The sequence below is a fragment of the Mus pahari genome, chromosome 2, assembly GCF_900095145.1.
Source record: "Mus pahari chromosome 2, PAHARI_EIJ_v1.1, whole genome shotgun sequence".
Taxonomy (NCBI): Eukaryota; Metazoa; Chordata; class Mammalia; order Rodentia; family Muridae; genus Mus; species Mus pahari.
The window spans coordinates 131,983,177-132,003,805 of NC_034591.1; the positions used below are offsets into that span (position 1 = coordinate 131,983,177).

At 39.0% G+C, this 20,629-nt stretch overlaps 1 protein-coding gene across 7 annotated transcripts in view; it reads left to right on the forward strand.

Annotated features, from left to right (window-relative positions):
- Positions 1 to 20,629, forward strand: part of Zfand4 (zinc finger AN1-type containing 4) — a 56,999-nt gene extending 36,370 nt beyond the window's left edge. For 6 of the 7 annotated variants that reach the window (XM_021190862.2, XM_029535617.1, XM_029535616.1 and 3 more), the window contains 5 exons: positions 1,397 to 1,544; positions 8,660 to 9,829; positions 10,398 to 10,452; positions 19,172 to 19,289; positions 20,354 to 20,629. In XM_021190862.2, coding sequence (XP_021046521.1) covers positions 1,397 to 1,544; positions 8,660 to 9,829; positions 10,398 to 10,452; positions 19,172 to 19,289; positions 20,354 to 20,489 — 1,627 coding nt within the window. In that variant the 3' untranslated portion in view covers positions 20,490 to 20,629. The remainder of the gene's footprint in view (positions 1 to 1,396; positions 1,545 to 8,659; positions 9,830 to 10,397; positions 10,453 to 19,171; positions 19,290 to 20,353) is intronic. The other variant, XM_029535618.1, reaches the window with a different exon arrangement.

The window sequence follows — 20,629 nt, forward strand, 5'->3', positions numbered from 1 at the left end:
GGGTTTCTCTGTATAGCCCTGGCTGTCCTGGAACTCACTCTGTAGACCAGGCTGGCCTCGAACTCAGAAATCCTCCTGCCTCTGCCTCCCGAGTGCTGGGATTAAAGGTGTGCGCCACCACGCCCGGCTAGAAATATTATTTTTAAAACATTAATTATTATTATTATTTTTTTTAAGACAGCATCTCACTATAAAGCCTTGGCTGGCTTCGAGCTTACTATATTGACTAGCCTGGCCTCAAACTTTCAGAGATCCACCTGCTTCCACCTTCTGAGTGCTGGGATTAAAAGTTGCGTCGCCACTTTGGGCTTTAATTGTTTACATTTCGTTCATTAGTGCTGGGAGTGAGGATGTGCATACCACTGCATACTTCTCCAGACAAAAGACACCTTTCTCTTCCCACTGGATGAGTGCTTGGATTGACCTCAGGTGATCAGGATTAGCAGCAAGCTCCTTTCCTCCCCGAACCATGTTGTTGGCCCATCATTTCTTTCTTGCAGTTTTGCATTAATAAAAGGGGATATAATATCTGCCTTGTATGTTTTTGTAAAGAAACAGTCTGTGAGGAGTTCCTGATAGAGCAAGCACCCAGAGCAGAGCCAGCAGTGCTGTCAGGGAGCTGCCTGCAGAGACCTTGGAGCAGTTCAGCAGTGTCAAGTAGTGATGCAACGCTCTCCCAGTTGTTTTCTCCTAAGAAGTGTGTGTGTGTGTGCGCGCGCGCGCGTGTGTGTGTACTTGTGTGTTAGTGTAAGTTTATGTGTGCCCTTGCGTGCAGAGACCACAAGTAGACATCAGGTTTGTTTGTCAGGAGCTGTCCACCCTCTGTTTTGAGATAGAGTCTTGCCTTGAAACTATGGGCAGGGTGGATGTGCAGACCAGTGAGCCTCAGGTATGCGCCTGTCCCTGCCTTCCCCGTGCTAAGATTGCAAACAAGCCAGTTTGCTACCTTTGGTTTTGGGAACTGAACTTGAGTACTTGTGTTTGCAAGGCAAACAGTTTACCCATTGAATGGTGTCCCTAACCTCCAAAATGTGTTTTGAATGTGCTGGATATGGAACTCAATACATAGCACACTTGCCTCGTACACACAGAGCCCTAGATTCAACCCTTAGAACTACATAAAACTTGGTGTGGGTGGCATGGCCAGCACTCAGAAAGTGGAGGCAGGAGGATCAGAAGAGAGAGCAAGGCTATCTTCAGCTAGGTATCACTTTTGAGACCAGTTTGGGCAAAGACATGCTTTCAAATTAATTTTGTTCATTTACAATGACAAAATAGAGTTAGCATCTCACACCTGGTAGGACCTATAGTTGTTGCTGTACATAGGACTTTGTGTATAGGCTCCTCGGCAGGTAGCTAGCACGCATGTTCTAAGCACTCACCGTTTCCCTTGCAGCGGTGGCTCTGTGTATAATCTGTATACAGATGAGGATGAAGAAGCCGAGCCTTCTCCTTCCGGGCAACAGATCATCGAGAACTCTATAACTATGAATAAGATGAAGCTGCTGAAGGCTAAGATGGAGAACATGAACCTCAGCAAAAAGGTGAAGCTGTTGGCTCTTGGCCAAGCTTTTCTCTCCCTTACACTGGCAGGGCTCCAGCACTGAGGGCTGCTGGTAACTGTGGAAAACGATAAAATATTACTCAGTTCATGTTTCTGGCCTCAACTTATTTATTAAGATATGACAAATGAATATTAAGATTTTTAGTCTCAGAACACACCTGAAAGGGTTATTTTATATATACTTAGCATAATTCATCCTTAAAATGTCATAGGTATAATTTGGAAAGGGTACCAAAAGATAGCTTAATCTTTTAATAATTATTTTAAAATGTGATTTCAAGATCTACAGACACTGAGAGAGGCACATCACAGCCTAAGCTGGTCCAGAACTTAGTATATAGCCCAGACCTGCCATGAACTCCCAGCAATCCTTCTGCCTTAGTCTCCTGAATGTTTGGATTCTAGGTATGTGCCCACCATGCCTAGAGGATATTTACCCATTTGACTTTAGTAGACACTGGCAGTTTTCTAACGTCATCCCCGAGTGAGGGCATTGGGTGAGAATTCAGTCTTCCGTATTCTTGACAGCTGTTTTTGTTTCTGGATGTAAGTCTGTCTCTCTGTCTGTCTCTCTTCATTTCTGCTCTCTCCCCCATCCCACACAACTGCACTATTCCTTTCTCTTCACTCTGTTAGTGCCTCCCCATATAACATACACAAAGTCTTAAAGTAATGTTTGGAGCCAGGCCAGATGGATCAGCAAGGTAGGGCCCTTGCAACGGAGACCTGCAGCCTTAGGGCCGATCCTACTAAGGTAGGAGGAGAGAAGTGACTTCTCAAAGCTGCCCTCTGACCTCCCCGTGCACGCCATGGCAAACCACCCCTAAAAATAACAATAGTAACGTTCGGGCTCTACTTGATGAAGTTTTATAGATAAATGCACTTACTTAGACATAACTCAAAGTAGTTCCTTTTTTTCTTTCTTTTTTCTTCTGTTGTTTGTTTGAGGTAGGCTCTCAATGTGTGTGCCTGGCTGTCCTGGAACTTACTGTGTAGAGCAGGCTGGCTTCAGACTCACAGAGATCCTTCTGCCTCTGCCTTCTGAGTGCTGGGATAAAGGAATGCATGGCCACACCTCATTCCCCTACCTCTTTCTATAAAAAAATTCTTTCATAACCTTTCCTAAAATAAAGAATATATATATATATATATATATATATATATATATATATATATATATATTCCCACAACTAAGTTTTGCCTGCTATGAAACTTTATATAAATAGAAACAGACAGTACAGCCTTTTATAAAGTTCTGGTCTATTTTCTTCAAAATAAAATGTAAAAATTCCTTTAAATTTATTTTTAATATTAATTAAACTACATTGTGAATCTCTTTTGTTTCTTTTTTCTATGATAAGCATTCAGGTGTCTGAGTTATGGCTTTATGGTATATTTTTTAAAAAGATTTATTTATTTTATGTATATGAGTACACTATAAATGTCTTCAGACACGAGTTACGGCTTTTATTAACAGGACCACTTGGAGTATGCTTATACATTCTTTGATGGATACACACTATTTTTTGGATTATATACTTAGCAGGAACCTTAGAGTCATAGGAAAGGTAACTTGTTCTATGCCGTATAACCAGGTACTTAATGAGTGTCACAGCATCCTTGTGCAGTGTAGGGAGAAGATCATGTGTTTTAGGGCCTGCCTAAATAAGTTCTATGCCAGTTTAGGCTACATAGTGAGACTCTGTCTCAAAACAGACAAACAAACAGAAGTTACAGTGATGGTTTGCATAGGTTTAGAGGCAGGTCAGACTCTGACACTAGCAGGAGAGTTCCGGTTTGGGCCCCATCTTTGCCCACATGTTCAGTCACCACTTAACCATAAAAAACCATGTTTTCATCTTAACCATTCTTAGGATCCTGTATTACCTTTTGTTTAATTTTTCTTATAATGAATAATGTTTACTTTAAAAGTGTTGATTCTAAATTTAGTTAAAATTCTGTTTTTTTGTGCATTGCCACATATTTTGCTCAATTTAAAATTAGGTTACCTTGCTTTTGTTTATTGGCTTATAGACATTTAAAATGTGTAATGATGTACTCATGTAATCCCTGGCCTCGGGAGGTGAAGGCAATGTCATCCAAGTCCAGAGTCAGTCTCAGTGTAGCATGCTTGCATGTAGTCTGGGTGACATGAGGCCCGTCTCAAAGCAGATATAAGGTGATATAAGGTGATATAAGGTGATATAAGGTCTCTGTCAGATGGATGGCTTGCAGTTTCTAATACGCCATGGCATGCTCTTTCACCTGTTTTTGATGCATATTGTTAATTTTAGTGTATTATAATTTGGCAGTTTTGCTTTTATGATTAGTATTTAATAATTTTTATGACACACTTTCCTGTCACAGGATTGTGAAGGTAATGCTTTTATAGTTTTCTCCAAATCTCTGAGATGATTATTTCTTTCTAGTTTAAATCTATAATTCATCTGATTTTTTGAAATAAGTGTGTGTAAAGATCTTATTTTTAATCATATGATGAACAATTGACCAAAAAAGTTACATTATAATTTTTGTTTATGTAGAAATAGAACTGTGAAATATATGAAGCAAAACCTACAAGAAATAGATGCATGCTTATCTTCAAAGACTTCCACTCTTAGCAGAACAGGTAGAGCAGAGAACTGGAGAGGTTTCTGAGTGACCTGAGGACATTATCAACTCACGTGGTACAGCTGGTATTGCACAGTGCTTCACTCAAAATAGAATATGCATTACCTTTAAAGGGGATACATTAGAACATTTATCAAAAAAATAAAGAAAAGAAAAACAAAAATAAATACAGTACTTAATACAAAAAATAAATTCTGATAAATTTCAGAAAGATTCAAATAATCAAAAATGCTCTGGTTTACAAAGAATAAAATTGGAAATCAATAATGTATATCTGGAAAAAGATTAAATTTCTAAATAAAACACTTCTGAGAAACTCATAGGTCAAAGAAGAAATAGAAAAGTTGAAATAGATTACACATTGGATAAGACAATTCTGGTAATTCAGGCTAGGTGACTTTTTAGGAATATGAAATAATTTTATATTGTTGACATGACCCACTCTTGGTTGTGATTTTTTTTGTTTGTTTCTAAATATTTTCCTTAGGAGTTTTATTCATCAAAGGGAAGTGATTTTCAATTTTCTCTTCTGTTGTACAAAAAGATTGAATGAATTTCACAGAGGATACTATCACTTACTTAGTATTTTAACTTATTTTTATTTTAAATAATGGTGAAATATATAATATTTACTATCCATTTTATTTAGTTATTTAGTTAACAGAATCTCCCATAACCTGGCAAACCCACTATGTAGTTAAGGCTGGTCTTGAACTCATAAATTTCTTCTCTCTATTATCTCCTGTATGTCAGTACTGCAGGGATGTGCAACCATGGGAGCTTTTAACTATCTTCAAATGTAACCCTGTTAGTGGTGTTAAGTATGTTTTCATCTTAGTTCAATTAGTCTTCAGATCTTTTCTTAAAAAAATTTTTTTTGGTATTCCTTAAGACCAACTTCCTAGTCCCCTCCCTTCAACCTCTGACAAGTGCCATTCCATGTCCCATTTCTATGAATTTGTCTACTGTAGACCCTGTAATAAGGTAAATAGAGTATTTGTGGCTAGATTATTTAATTAGTATGACATCTCTAAGGTTCACCCATGGTACAGCACATGTCAGAATCTCCTTTCTTTTTAGACTGCATTTATATACCATGATTTGTTCATTCATTCACTTAACAGTGGACTTGTAGATGCCATGGTTACAAATACCCCTTTGGGACTTTGGCTTCACACAAACACACACACACACACACACACACACACACACACACACACACAATTTATTCTTAGATAATTTGGCACATGTACACGATGCCTAGTAATCCTCCCTTCTTTCCCTACCTTTCCTGTCCAATCTCCCTCATACCCACAAATCTCCTGTGTCCATTTTGTGTTGTAACCCCTGAGTTTAATTGGGGCTGTCTATGACCCATGAGTTTGGACTTGTTCATTGGAGCCTGGTGGGCTCAGTAGTGGGTACACAAGTGACAGTCATAGTAGATAGTTTAAGGAGTAGAAGCACATTGTTTTGTAAATTATCCCTCAGTTTTAATTCATCTGAGTTACACTATAATTCGATATAGTTTACACTGCTTTGACATAAATGTCACACAAAGTTGTATTCTTTATACAGTAGAAACATTATGGCAATTGGTAATATTGTCAATTTATCAGCTTAGAACTTCCTTGTTAGCCCCAAAGTGGTTGAGTAGATTTAGGTAAGTTTTAGTGGCAAAAGTTTTTTTTTTTTTGGCTTTTCATTGTGTTTAATTTTTAGTTTTATTGCCTGGAAATCAGACAGTATCATTTACAGTTCTAATGTTTAGAATTTAATTAGTAGAGATCTGATATTTCCCATGTGTGTCCAATATATATTCAAAAGATAGTTTATTCTATTAACTTCAGAGTAAAAGTTTGACAGGTATCTATAAGATCTATTCTATTGATTGATTGCTTAGAGATGAGATGATTCCTTTTTTTTTTTGTTTGTTTGTTTTTTGTTTTATCAGTTTGGTTTCTTCTGGAATGAGAACCATGATCCATAAAAATCATGACAGGTTTGTTCATCTTAAGGGAGCACTTACTATGTGAGTTGACAAGTATCTGTAGCAGTTTTGTTGTGCTCATCACAGAGGTCAGGGAATGATGTTTGCTGTCCTGGATTGTTGGCTGTTTGTTTGTTTGTTTAGTTTTATTGGTTGTTTTTTTGTTTTCTTTTTTGAGACAGGGTTGCTCTGTGTAGCCTGGTTGCCTTGAGTTCTATAGACCAGGCTGTCCTTGAACTCACGGAGATCCTCCTTAAAGGCGTGCAGCAGCAGCATCACTTAGCTGCTGGACTGCTCTTTAACGTTTGCTTTTCAGATGTCAGCTCCATCTGACCCCTTTGCCTCCTGCATGCTATAGCTAAGTGACAGTCTTAAAACTTAGTTGGCTTTCTCTTTTCTCCATTCTGTCCCCATTGTTTAGATGAACAGCAGTTCTACTCTTAAAGAAAATGCAACACAAAATAATTTTCTATCCATATCCCTACTGATGTTTTAGTATTGATGACATGGTTGCTAAGAGTCTTTTAGCTAAACTTTCCCCATAACTTTTGGTGAGCTGCATATCTTAATAAATTCTTAATAAATATCTTAATAAAGGAAAGGAAAGGAAAGGAAAGGAAAAGGGAGAAAGGGAGAAAGATGGGAGAAAGGAGAAAGGAGGGAAAGGTGAGAAAGGAGGGAAAGGCAAAAGGAAAGGAAAGGAAAAGGGAAAGGGAGAGGGAGAGGGAGAGGGAAAAGAAAGGAAAGGAAAGTTAGATTTCTAAGTACTGAATTTTTAGAACTCTAAAACTTAAGAAAAAAAACCAAGTGATAATTTAAGAGCACATTGAGGGATCGTTTCTGTAGTTTGTCAAGTGATGGTTTATTCAGATAGGAGACATTTAGGCTTTAACGCTGATCTGCAGCTGCCTATCCCCTATCCCCCCCCTTCCTCTGCTCCCCAACCCACCCACTCCCGTTCCTGTCCCTGGCATTCCCCTATACTGGGTCATAGAGCCTTCACAGGTCCAAGGGCCTCTCCTCCCATTGATGACCGACTAGGCCATCCTCTGCTACATATATAGAGCCACAAGTTCTACCATGTGTTTTCTTTGATTGGCGGTATAGTTCCAAAGAGCTCTGGGGGTACTGGTTAGTTCATATTGATGTTCCTCCTATGGGGCTTCAGTCCCCTTCAGCTCCCTGGGTATTTCTCTGGCTCCTTCATTGGGGACCTTGTGCTCCATCCAATGGATGACTGTGAGCATCTACTTCTGTATTTGCCAGGCACTGGCAGAGTCTCACAGGAGACAGTTATATCAGGCTCTTGTTGCAATCAGCCTAGTGTTGGAACTTCATTTTATAGTAACTATGTTTTGTTATCTTTTTAAATTCTTTTATTTTCATTTTTGGATGTTTTTATACCTTTTCTTTGATTAATTCATAGACATTGATTAATGTCTCCTTGGATCTGGTTTTCTTTGGGCATCTTATGGTTTAATTTTCATTCTGAATTTCTTTCTTTTTTTTTTAACTGATTATTTCTAAGCTTGACTAGCTTATAATTTTTTGGTTCATTTTGTCTTAGTTGGGGTCATGACTTGATGTACTCTTTGAATATTACCTGAAAAGCTGCGTGTGATATTGCACTTCTGTAATCCCTGAGTTCTCTGTCAGGGAGCTGTGATAACACATGTGAAATCTCCTCTCAGGGGACTCCATTAGTGACTCTGCATGAGGAATTTTTTTCCATTTTAGTGAAAGGATCTTTTCTTGTTCCTATATGTACCCACTGCCAGGTATGGATCTGTACATTCAGACTCAGAAGAAAAGGAGATGCTCAGTAGAAACCATTTTGGCCATGGAAGTAGCTGAGGCACAACTGCTACTGTGACGGGAACCCTTAGGGGGGAACCCTTCCTGAAACACAAGTCCACAGAAGCCATCAAAAGGACAGGACAGCCTTCTGAGTCACGCGTTAGTTTGCTTAGCTTTCTTTCTGAGTTCCACACATCCACACAGTCAGCTTACAAGGAAGAATGCCATATCACATAAGCAACATCTTCTTAAGAAAAGCCCTGGAAAGAATTAATTGTGAGGAAAATAAAACAAAATCATTTTTCTTTAACATCTACAGAAAATTATACTTAATAAAGTAATATAACAAACCTTTCTCAGTCATAATCTTAAGATTTTTAATATTTTAAAGCATTTCATTGTTGTTGGTTTGTATTGAGAAGACTCATCTTGTGGCCTTGGCTGGCATGGAATGGATTCTGTAAACCAGGCAGGCTGACCTCAAACTTATGACATACATCTTGCTTCAGCCTCCTAAGTGCTAGCATTATAGGTGTGACACCACACCCAGCTTTTTTGAGCACTATAAATTGAGGTAACAGAATGGCAATATGGTAAGTAACGTTTTCTCCACTGATTATTGCTGATGGATGGAAATAACTATGTTGAGGAATTACATGTGCACTCTTTCCTTATAGCCTAAGAAAGTTGTCAAGGTAAAACCTCGCCCACCTATAGCTCCTCGGCCAACCAGCAGTTCTACAGCAGCAGCCCGGCACAGATTGCTAAGAGTCCTCCCTCATATTGGGCAGTCTTGTTTACCTTCTGGGAATGCATATCTCCCTGAAACATCCAGGAATGCAGGTCCAAGTCCTGCAGCTCAGGCCCCTGCCGATAGACCAGTGTCATCTCTCAGGAATGAGCTGCTGAAGGATGATGACAATTGGGAGATTAACATGCTGTCTCACTCCACAAGTAGTATCAGACTACTTCCTCAGTTGACCCATAGAGAACTGGAAAGTGACAAAGAGCTCGCAGATTCTCTTCTTCATCTTGGATCATCCCTGTCTAGGCGGACCAAGCACCTTTCAGGAAACTTGTTATCTAATAATGAGGATGATGTCTTATTTCCACGGTCAGAAGAATGTGTAGCTGATGAGTTGTTCCTGCCAGAAGTAGGTGCTTTTGCTCCATTTGCAGAAGGAAATGGTGCTGAGCAGAGCAGTGGTGTAGAAGGGTTAGGGAAGGTAACTCCAGAGTTCCCACTCACTAAAGGTGATGGAGGACTGAGGGCAGCGGAGCAGCCTCTGAGCCACGTGGCAAGAGTGCTGAGCAGTGAGCCAGGAGACAATGCAGTTCTTAACCACCGAGAGCCAACCTCTCACAAGAACAGACTCCTGTCACCTCTTCTCTGTGCTGCACCAGTGTCACTACATAATTCTCTGGTGAAGCCACAGAGACAGTCAAAATGTTTTGAGTCAGGCAACCCCTCAGCATCTACTTCACAAAACACCCTGCGGGAATTGGACATTCGAACCATAGCAGATTCTTCTTTCTCTAGGACTGCTCGCTTCCGTGGTGTTAAAGTCGATTCGCCTGGAAAAAGATCTGATGTTATTTCTAAAGTAGAAGCCCGAGATATTACAGAAATGGCTAATAAAGCTTCCAAAGAGCCTGTTGGTTGTGTAAACAATAATGGCTTTTTGGCTTCACTGGCACAGAGTGCAAGCAGAGACAGTTTGCATAGCACACATGGGGCATGCAGGCTTCGGTCCTCTGGAATTGGGTTGTCTACAAACTTCCAGCATTTTCAGGATGAAAACATTAGGAAAAGTTCTCCCCAGTCAGAACCTACAGATTTTTTTCTAGTAAGTATTCTCTTTTCAGTTTGTTCTTCTAGTTAGTCCTATACAGAATGACTATTTCAAAGTTAAAAGTTTTATTTATATAAATAAAAATGCTTACAATTGAATTGTTTTCCCATAAATTTCACTAAAATACTTGTCTAATTTGTAGGAAATCTATTTGATGCTTGTTTTTTTCATTGTTTGAGACAGGTTTCTCATGTAGCTCAGGCTGACCTGGGACTTCGGGGATGACCCTGAATCTGGTCCTGCTTCCAGCTCCTGAGTGCTAGAATTACAGCCATCACTGCCATGCTCACTAGTGCTCTGTAGTTTTCAGTCTTATATAGTTTCAGTAAGGCTTTCCCAGTATCCAGAGTCTTATCTAAGCCACCAAATTTTATTCTTTTATGGATAAATAGTAAGCACAAGAAGTGAGATTAGGTTCCAAGTGACTCTAAACAGAAATAGAGCACATGATATACACTAGGTGCCCACCTACATTTTAGTAATAGAATCCTAAAGTATTTGATGCTTGGTGACCTGATCTGCATTGACTCACCTCAGCAGGTGTTCTGTGTTTTAATTGTAGTCTGCCCGAGGTATTGGAATGAGTGGAAGTAATGCAGCAGCGGGGAAGAGAATAGGTAAGCCACATCACAGCATACCACACTGCGTTCTCAAGGGGACATAGAGAGTTCTCTGTGGTATGAACAGGGTAGACACCCCCAAATGATTCATTCCAGAAAACAGTGTGTGACCTGACTGCAAGAGGAATAAACAATCTCAAGTTGGTATTTCATGTCTCTGTGAAGAGACAGCATTATAGAAGAATTAACCTCTTCACTGGAGGCTGGCCATTGTAAAGCTGCAGTGGGCTGCTGGGTGGACCCTGAGGAGTGTTTCAATTTGGTCTGATATCAAGGGGGAGTGGTAAGGAGTTCTTTTTGATGAATTTATTATTTCTGAACAAAGGCAAGGATAGTCTCTAGGCCCAGCCCTTTCTGTACACAGTAGCAGAAATGGCTCTAACACATTCTTCTTCCAGTGGTAGCACACTGAAGATGCCTTGGAAGGAAGCAAGACTTTAATATCTCCTCCTTTTGTGTTTTAATACTCAGACCAGTGGCAGTAAACTCATCCAGGATGTGCTCTCTGTAGTTCTGGAGTTGTAAAAAGGTTTGCCATGTTGTGGACTTAGTTTTTTAAGAGACACATAGGACTTGCTTCCCTTCTCTTTGCGAGGCCTAAGCGTATAAAGTACTGATATATCTGTTTACATTTTAAAAGGGTTTTCATTGTGGTAAAGTTCGCATAAGAAGTCTTCCCTGTGTAGCCTAGACTAAGGGTGCCCTTGAACGTCCATTGGGCTGTTTCTGCCTCTGTGCCACTGTGCCCTGCTCATCAGTCTGTGTTTTTGAGACAGGGTCCTACTATGTGGCTTAGGCTGGCCTGAAATCCAAGACCATTGTGCCTCAATCTTTCAGATACTAGATTCCACGTATGGACCACCAACCCTGGATTTTAGTCCTTTTTAATGTATAGGCTCATAGCATTGTGTACATTCCCATGTTAGGTAGCCATGACACATCCATTATTAGTTCTCTGTAGCTTTTCCCTTTGCCAGACTAAAGGTTTTAATTAATTGGCTATTTAACTTCTTGGTGGGCAAGCTGGGTGGCATATACCTATAGTTGTAACTTCTGGGTAGGCTGAGACTAGGAAACTGAGGCAGGAGGATTACATGCACTTAAAAAGTAGTTTGAGCATTATAGTGAGAGCTTGTTCTAAAGGTGTCAAAACATACAACCATAGTGCCACAAAAATTCACCATCTCTCATTTCTACCCACCTACAGTCTCAGGCAATTATTTTATTTCTTATCTCCACAGTTTATGACTTAAGTACCTCACATGTAATATTTATCTTCTTAGGATTATATTTTACTGATAAGATCTTCAGGGTTCACGTGTATCAGAATTCCTTTGTAAAGCTCACAACACCCCATCGTTCACATAGACTAAAGATTGCTTATCCACTCATACATAGTGCACACATGCGTGGAGTCCACATTTTAGCTGTCACAATACTGCTGTGACTATGCATGTAGCAAATATCCCTTCAATTGTTTTGGGTATATATGATGAAAGTAAAGCTGTTTAGTTTTAAAGACTCACTATGTTGCTTTTCTGTGTCATGTTTTAGTCCCACTAACTGTGTGTTAACTGTAGCCTCCCACAGGCTGTCTGCACTCTGGTTGCTAGTTTAGGCTTTTGCTGGTTTTTTACTTGTTATTGGAATGAATATGAGATGATATATTGCTGTGTTCTTTGTTTTTCTGTAATAATGAGTGATATGCATTCCCTAATTAGTGATACCATTTGCATAATGTGCTTATTGGACACATATTTGTCTTCAGGGAAATACATATTTCTATCATATTTCTATGTTTGTTTTTTATTGACCTCCTTACTCTATTAATTTTTTTTTTAAAGATTAATTTATTTATTGTATATAAGTACAATGTAGCTGTCTTCAGACACTCCAGAAGAGGGCGTCAGATCTTGTTACGGATGGTTATGAGCCACCATGTGGTTGCTGGGATTTGAACTCCGGACCTTCGGAAGAGCAGTCGGTGCTCTTACCCACTGAGCCATCTCACCAGCCCCTAATTTTTTTTTATTCTTTTGAAAACATCTTTTGAGGGTCAGCTTGCTGGTTCAGCAGGTAAAAACACTATCTGCCAAGCTTTACGGTCATAGTTCAGGCCCCAGGACCCATGTGGTTGAAGGGGAGAATCAGCTCCTGGAAGTTTCCCCTGCCATCCACATGTGTGCCCCCGCCCAGAGAAAATTAATAGATAGATGTAAGAAAACTTCTCTTAACAAAAGAAAACATCTTTTGAAGTACAAGTTTTTAGCTTAATTTTAATCAACTCGAGTTTGTCTATACCTCCATTGGTACTCAGCCTTTGACATAATAGCCAAGAAATGACTACCAAATCCAATATTAATTTTGAATCCTGCTACTTTGCTGAAAGTGTTTATCAGCTGTAGAAGTTTCCTGGTAGGGTTTTCAAGGTCTTTTCTATATAAAATCATATCATCTACAAGTAAAGATATATATCAGTTGTCATATTGTTCTAGTTATGACTTCAAGTACTGTATTGAATAGGTAGGGAGAGAGCCTTATCTTGTTCCTGAGCTTAGTGGAAATGCTTTGAGTTCTTTTCTTTTAGATTGGTGTTGGCTGTGAGCTTCCTGTAAACTGCCTGTATTATGTTGAGGCAGGTTCTGTGTATTCTCAGCCTCTTCAGGACTTTTTAAAAAAGATTTATTTATTTATTATATGTAAGTACACTGTAGCTGTCTTTAGACACTCCAGAAGAGGGAGTTAGATCTTGTTAAGGATGGTTATGAGCCACCATGTGGTTGCTGGGATTTGAACTCTGGACCATCTGAGCCATCTCACCAGCCCTCTTCAGGACTTTTTATCAACAAAGAATGTTGGATTTTCTTTAATTCTTGATTCTAATTCTGTGTTCATATTTCACTTGTTTTTTTATTATTTTATTTAAAGTTTGCATTTTTTATAGTTTTCATTCTTGCATTTATTTATATTCTTCTTAAGGTTTATGGACATAGCCATAATTGCTGTTTTAAAGTCCTGCCTTAAGATTCATTTAAATTGCTTTTTTATATTTTATGGCATAATGTGAGTGTTGTTAGTTTGTCTTTGAAGATCTGGTAAAAATTTGCCTTTTATCCATTTGGCCCTGGGCCTTTTCATTTGGAAACTTTTAACTGCTTAAATGTCATTGGTTGTTCTATGTCTATTTAAATTGCTGCATCTTGATTTCATTTTTGTAGAGTATTTATATAGAGAAATTTATCCATTTCTTTTATCTTTCATTTTAGTAAGCTATAGATTTTGAAGGTTGAATTTCTTCAATATCTTGTAATATTTGTCTTTCAATCTCTGGTTTTATGAATTTGATTCTTTTGATTATGTTGGCTAAAGATTTGTCAATATTGTTAATCTTTTCAAATAACTATTCCAGTTACTTTTTGATTGTTCTTTTCATTTCTATTTCATTAATTTCAGCTCTGATTTTGATTTTTCTTTTTTTAAAAAACTTTTTATTGATTCTTTGTGAATTTCATATCATGCACCTCAGTCCCACTCATCTCTCTGTCCCTTGTATCCACTCTTTGTCCTTGCAACCTCCCCCTCAAGAGAAAAGAAGATATGTGGTGGTTTGAATATGCTTGATCCAAGGGAGTGGTGCTATTAGAAGGTGTGGCCTTGTTGGAGTAGATGTGGCCTTGGTAGAGGAAGTGTGTCACTGTGGGGGGTGGGCTTTGAGAGACCTTCCTCCTGGAAGCCAGTCTTCTCCTGTTTGCCTTCGGAACAAGATGTAGAACTGTCAGCTCCTCCAGTGCCATGCCTGCCTGGATGCTGCCATGCTTCCTGCCTTGGTGATAATAGACTGGACCTCAGAACCTTAAGCCAGCCCCAGTTAAAGTGTTGTCTGTTATAAGAGTTGGCTTGGTCATGGTGTCTGTTCACAGCAGTAAAACTCTAACTAAGACAAGATAGAATTAAAAAAAAAAAATCTTGACATGGACTCACAGTATAGCCCATTGTCCATACATCCTTACTTACAAATGTTCATTGCAATGAGTCATTGGTCTATTTCAAGGCCTCTGGCTTCTGCTACACTATCAATACTGGATCCTCATGGGGACTCCTCTCTGATATCCTGTTGTTGCCCTGTGTCATGGAGATCCTGCAGCTTTAGATCTGCAAGGCCAGCCCTTTCCCACACTCTACCAGATCACAGATAGGGTAAATGTTGTGGTGGCCCAACTCAAAACCCTGGATCTAGGCCTGGGAGGTAGCTGAGTTGATCAGCTTGCCAGCTCTCCTGTGCCTACACCACCAGGGCAAGCTCTCCAGCACTGCCCCTGCTAGGTCACCCAGTGCTGCAGCTGTCAAAAGGCAGGCTCAGCTCTCGTGCTCTTATGTTCTAGGGGTGGCTTACCTATCCCTTTGTCAATGGCCAGCTTTACTGTGCTGTCCAGGCAAGGTGCAGGCTCAGCTCTCCCACTCTCATGGTCTCCTCGTTAGCTCTCTTGCCGTCCTCAAGCAGCAAGAGCATGCCTCCCTCCCTCCCTCCCTCCCTTCCTCCCCCCCTCCCATGCCACCTTCTAGGTTGTTCATTTGTTTATTTTAAAATTTAACACTTTGAGCCAGGTGTGGTGGCACATGCCTTTGGATCCCAGCACTTGGGAGGCAGAGGCAGGCGAATTTCTGAGTTCAAGGCCAACCTGGTCTACAGCGTGAGTTCCAGGACAGCCAGGGCTACACAAAGAAACCCTGTCTCAAAAAAAAACCCAAAAAAAACAAACAAAAAATTTAACACTTTTTTTGACTGGATGATCCGTCTACTCTACTGTGTCTTCAACATCCGATACTCTATATTTCACTTGGCCTAACATATTGATAAGGCTTTCCTATGATTATTTTGTTTTATTTTCCAAGTTTTTAGTTTGGATTTTTATTTTAGCTTGACTTTTCTTCAGAGATGCTCTTTTTATTAAGGTCTATTTTCATGTTTTGAATTATCTTTATTATCTCAATTAGGTGTGTTTTCATAGTCTTCATTCTGATACTCATTTATAACCCTCTTGATGTCCTAACTGATTAGGGTGCAGGATGCCATGAGGTTCCAGGGTGGCCTGATGGGTGGATAGCTGGCAGTAGGGTTTGGGTGGGTGGGGCTAATACCTGGTGTCCAGGGCTACAGGAGAGTACACGATGCAAGCAGAGCTGGGTGGCTGCCGTGTGGACAGACTCACTCACAGAGTATCAATTTTACTCTTGGGCAGTTGTTCTAACCTTCATTTGTTGAAAAGACTGTTACTCCCCACTGAATGGTCTTGGCAAATCTCTTGAAAATTTTTTGACCATATATGAAGTAAAGCTGTATTTCTGATCTATGCGTTTCTAGTCCATTAGTCTACATGTTTGTGTTCATGACAGCAGGGCTCTGTTGTGGTGACTATCATGTATCCTCTTTTCTTTTAGAAGTGTTATTTCCCCTGACACACACTCAGATCTGTCCTGCCTGCATCATCAGCCTCTGTGGAGTTGGCTGCTGTCATCCCTGCCCACCTGCCTACGCTCCCAGCACGTTTGCCTTCCATTGCTTGCTGCTCTTCTGACACTGCTGCTGAGCTCAGACCCAGCAGGGTTTTTTTTCTTTCATTAGCCCCCCAATCCCCTTTTACTTGCTGCATGGTGCTATGACCAAACTCAGGACCTTGTTCCTGCTAAGCACATGGTTCACCACCATATTATATCCCAGGTCCCTCTTTAACTATGGAGCAGTACATTATTATAGATTGTTTGTTTGTTTGTTTTTATTTGCTTTTTTCTTCTTGGCTAGGGTTTTGTTTATTTTGTGTTGGTGGGGATCAAAGTCAAGCTGTACCCCAGCAAGCTGTACCCCAACCCATTTATTAGAAATCTGTTTCTTCTGTACTGTTTGTAACAATCCTTTCTGTCCCCATATGACATTTTTGTTGGTGATCTAATTTGTGTTTAAGGCATCAAGAGCTGCCAACATCCATGATTCCTCAAAGTAGAACCTATGACACCTGCTGCTGTTTCCTCTCAGAGTAATAATGCTGTCATCCTGGGTACCTGGAGGGGTCTGTGTATCTTTAAAGTAAATTATAAGTTCATTAGCATATTCTCTTCACCATCATGCTTCCCTTAGAGATTCTACCCATTGTGTTAGTTCTAGTCATCAGCTTCAGACAGCTGGCTATCAAGCTTGCATTTGGCACATTAATTTATCAGCCTTTGGATTTCTGTTAGGTGAATGATTATTACATTAGATCAAATATTAGGTAGGAAACATGAAAGAAGTTAGCTATTCCAAATACTTTTCATCCTGTTGGGAAAGGCAGCTCAGCACTGGAGTGTTACCTCACTTTGTGTTTGACACATGGATGAGAGAGTCTAGAGAAGGGTAGTCAGTGGATAATGTCTTACAGGACAAGTAGCATTTTACTGGAAGAGGGGATTATGGATGCTGTTTTATCCAGGGGAATGCTTAAAGTGATAAATGCCCAGGAAATGACTCTGGAAAGTTAGCTTTCAATACCAATGAAAAGAATCCCAGAATGGCACATAGTAGTAATGGCTCCTAGCATGCAGTAGATGACTAATGCATAGTTTGTCAATCAGTGACTAGAAGCATCCACAGACACATCTCACAGAAGATAACTGCCATTCTAGTTTTGTGCCTTCTATTTGTCACAACTGTGTTTTGTCTGAGAATATTCATAGAAGCGCTTGAATGAAAAAAGCTGAAAAATCCTGAGCTAAGCATTCTGAAATGAAAGGATGATCATGTGACTACTGAACCAAGTCAGTTAGGAAAGACTATACAATATACTAAGCCTGAGATTCAAAGCCAGTTGCTAGTCAGTAAGTTCCCATTTGTCGTTCTGTAATAGATCTTCATGTTCTTTATAAGAGCCTCTTCATCTATTTATTTGAGAACTGGAGATTGAATATGGGGTCATATGAAGGCTTAGCATGTGCTCTACCAATAAGCAGTTCCCTCCCTGTTTTTTTAAGAAGTAGAGATTTTATTAGCATAGTGGAATGGTTTTGGTATTTCTAATGGCATTTGAGGGATCAGCTTTCATTAACTAGATTACAGGTCATTCAGTTGGTTGATAATTTTGTGTGTCTAGCTTTACGTAAAACCTAGGAGTGCCTTTTAGATAGATAATAAAGCAGATTTATTTTACTAGGCTTACAACCACCCAGTCTGTGCTTTCAAAAAAGAAAAGGTAAAACATCCACCTATTGAAAATCCAAAATATGAACCCATAAAGAATTTCACAAAACTTTAATTACAAATCAATATTAGCCTCCCACCCCCTTCTCAGTGATGTAGAATATGCACCATGGACAGTGGCCTACCCTGCCCATTCCTTGTTCTTGTTCTTGCTGTTTTTCTACTTTGACCTTTGAATACTACCAAACATTTCTGTGTCCTTGTATTGCTCTGATTAGCAACTATGAACAGCAGCTCTGAGCCTCTCTGCCTAAGACCTAAAGTTTATTAACATTTGATGCATATTAAAACTACATAACTTGGCAATTAATGATGTACTTCTTTCATTATAAGCTTCTGTTTTTAAACCAAAACGTTAAATGTTACAATGGTATAGAATTTAGTAAATATATTTGGAAAGCTAGCACTATGGAATTAAGCTAAATATATCCACTTACTATTAATAATATATTTTAAATAATTATAACACATTTAAAATGTTCAGAGACAGCTAAGCATGGTAGCACACACCTTTAATCCTAGCACTTGAGAAGCAGAGGCAGGTAGATCTCTAAGTTTTAGGCCAGCCTGGTCTACACAGTACATTCCAAAACAGCCAGGACTATGTAGAGAAACCCTGTCTCAACAAACACAAACAAACAAACAAAACAAAACAACAAAAAGAAAAGAAATTGTTCAGAGGCTTTCTAACATATGCAAATGGAATTTGCATTTAAAACACTTAAAAACATTGTTTTAGTATCTCTTTTAAAATTTTTTTCTTTATTTTTGAGGGTTTTATGCTTGGATACAATGAAATACAACCATATCTATCCCCTCTTACCTCAACTTCCCTCTCAACAGGGACCTCTCCCATGAAGGAGAGAAGGGGCCAGGCCATCTTTGTCTTTTTTTGTCTTTGAGGAATAAGGGCAGGCATATGCCATGGTTGAAGTTAGTGAGTTTTGGGATTAGTTTTTTCTTTTCTATCACTTAGTTACTGAAGTCAGGTTGCCTTTACATGCTAAGGCCTTTATTCTGTTATTTTAAAAGTAATCAAAGTTTTGAAAAAATAAATGACTTGTTTATTTGTTGTGAAATTTACTCTCTGCTGTGTAAAAGATCAGTTTCATGATATTTTGGTGTGTCTTTATATTTACACACAGGATGATTATATTGCTTCAAGAAGGTTCATCACATAGGATTTTTCATAATTCTCCTTAATGTTTGCTGGGCTGTATTTAAGTCAATTATACTTAGATGTTATCACAATGGTATTGGTTTGTACAAAAAGTGTACAAATCTGTGTTAAAAATCCAGGTTTTAGCTAGTAGAAACATGATACGCAAAAACATCTGCTGCCACTTCATTTCTTAAATTATTTTAGATATAAAATATTACAAATTAAATTTGTATAGATTGATACTAAGACAAGAATGTTATACTTAGCAGCTGTTCAAAAGTACAATTTTTATGTTTGTACTAATAAGGTGTTCTTTCTCTAAACAGGAGAAAGCACCCACCACCTTCCACCTGTGAAAGCCCCTCTTCAAACAAAGAAGAAAATAATGAAATATTGTTTTCTTTGTGGAAAGAAAACAGGACTGGCCAGTAGCTTTGAATGCAGGCAGGTGGCCAGCTGGAGAAGCCGAGAGGCTTTCTCTGTGGGGACTCAGCATGGTATAAGACAGAATAAAACACGTTTAAATGGCTTTATATAACATCCAGATGACTTCTAATATCAGCTCTCACATGAATTCCTAATTGGCCAGAGAGAGATAGATAACTCTTCGGGTTCCAAAAAGCCTAAGTAGACACTCTACCAGTCACTGAACTAGGACATTTAGGCCACTTGATTTGTTTTAATAATGCTTGGAAGAGCCCTCTCCATCTTTTGTAAACTGAACAAAACTGAACCCAATTGGCAATTCGTTTGCTATACATTTTAACATTTGGTACAGTTATTTCAAAACATATATATATATATATATACTTACAAAAGGAAATTATATATATATAAAATATATATATATTTATAAATTATATATATAATTTCCTTTTGTAAGTATGTCTTTCATTAACATTGATATCTTCCATTTGTGTGAGGACAAAGATTGAAAAGAATTATGGCCTGTATTCTGTTCATATAAAAATAACTTATTTTGTTTCTGGTCATGTGTTTTAAGTTCTCTTATGGCATAGCTTTTTGTTGGTTTATAGGTTTTGTTTGTTTGTTTTTTGTCTTGAGACAGAGTCTTGTGATTTGCCCTAGCTGGCCTTGATCTTGCTATGTACACCAGACTGGCCTTGAATTCACAAAGTTCTGCCTCTGCCGCCTGCTGGGATTAAAAGCACAAACCATGCCCAGCCTTAAATAGCTAATTTCTGTATCACCTAATTTTCCTTGCTAGACTTAATTTCTTAGAATTCAAGTTTTCTAACACAAGAGACATGTGTACTAGCTTTTCATTTTTTTTACTTCAATAAAATGTATAGCTGTCATTCATGAACAATTAATTATCATATTATTTTGGGGGGCTTTATTCTGATGCGAGGAAGGGGGGGAGAACTGTTGGTACTGAAATTGCTGAGGAAATCCAGAGGGCTTTGTTGGTCCACCTTAAGTCAAGCTAAAGAGATGAGCCCTCTGAGGAAATGTGACTATTCACATAAAGTTTTTTTGTGCTTTAGATGTGGAAACAACTTCTGTGCATCTCATCGTTATGCAGAAGCTCATGGCTGCACTTACGACTACAAAAGTGCAGGGAGGAGACACTTAGAGGAGGCAAACCCTGTGGTCAACGCACCAAAGCTTCCCAAAATCTAATTCTTCTCTGCGCTTTACTGCTTTGCCTGAGGAATCGATTATATTTGACAGAGAAATATTGTTTAGACTGCATTATTTTTGTTCGACTCCAAAAGATTTGCCAAATAACAAGCGCACATAGCGTGCACTGTTGGAGACTG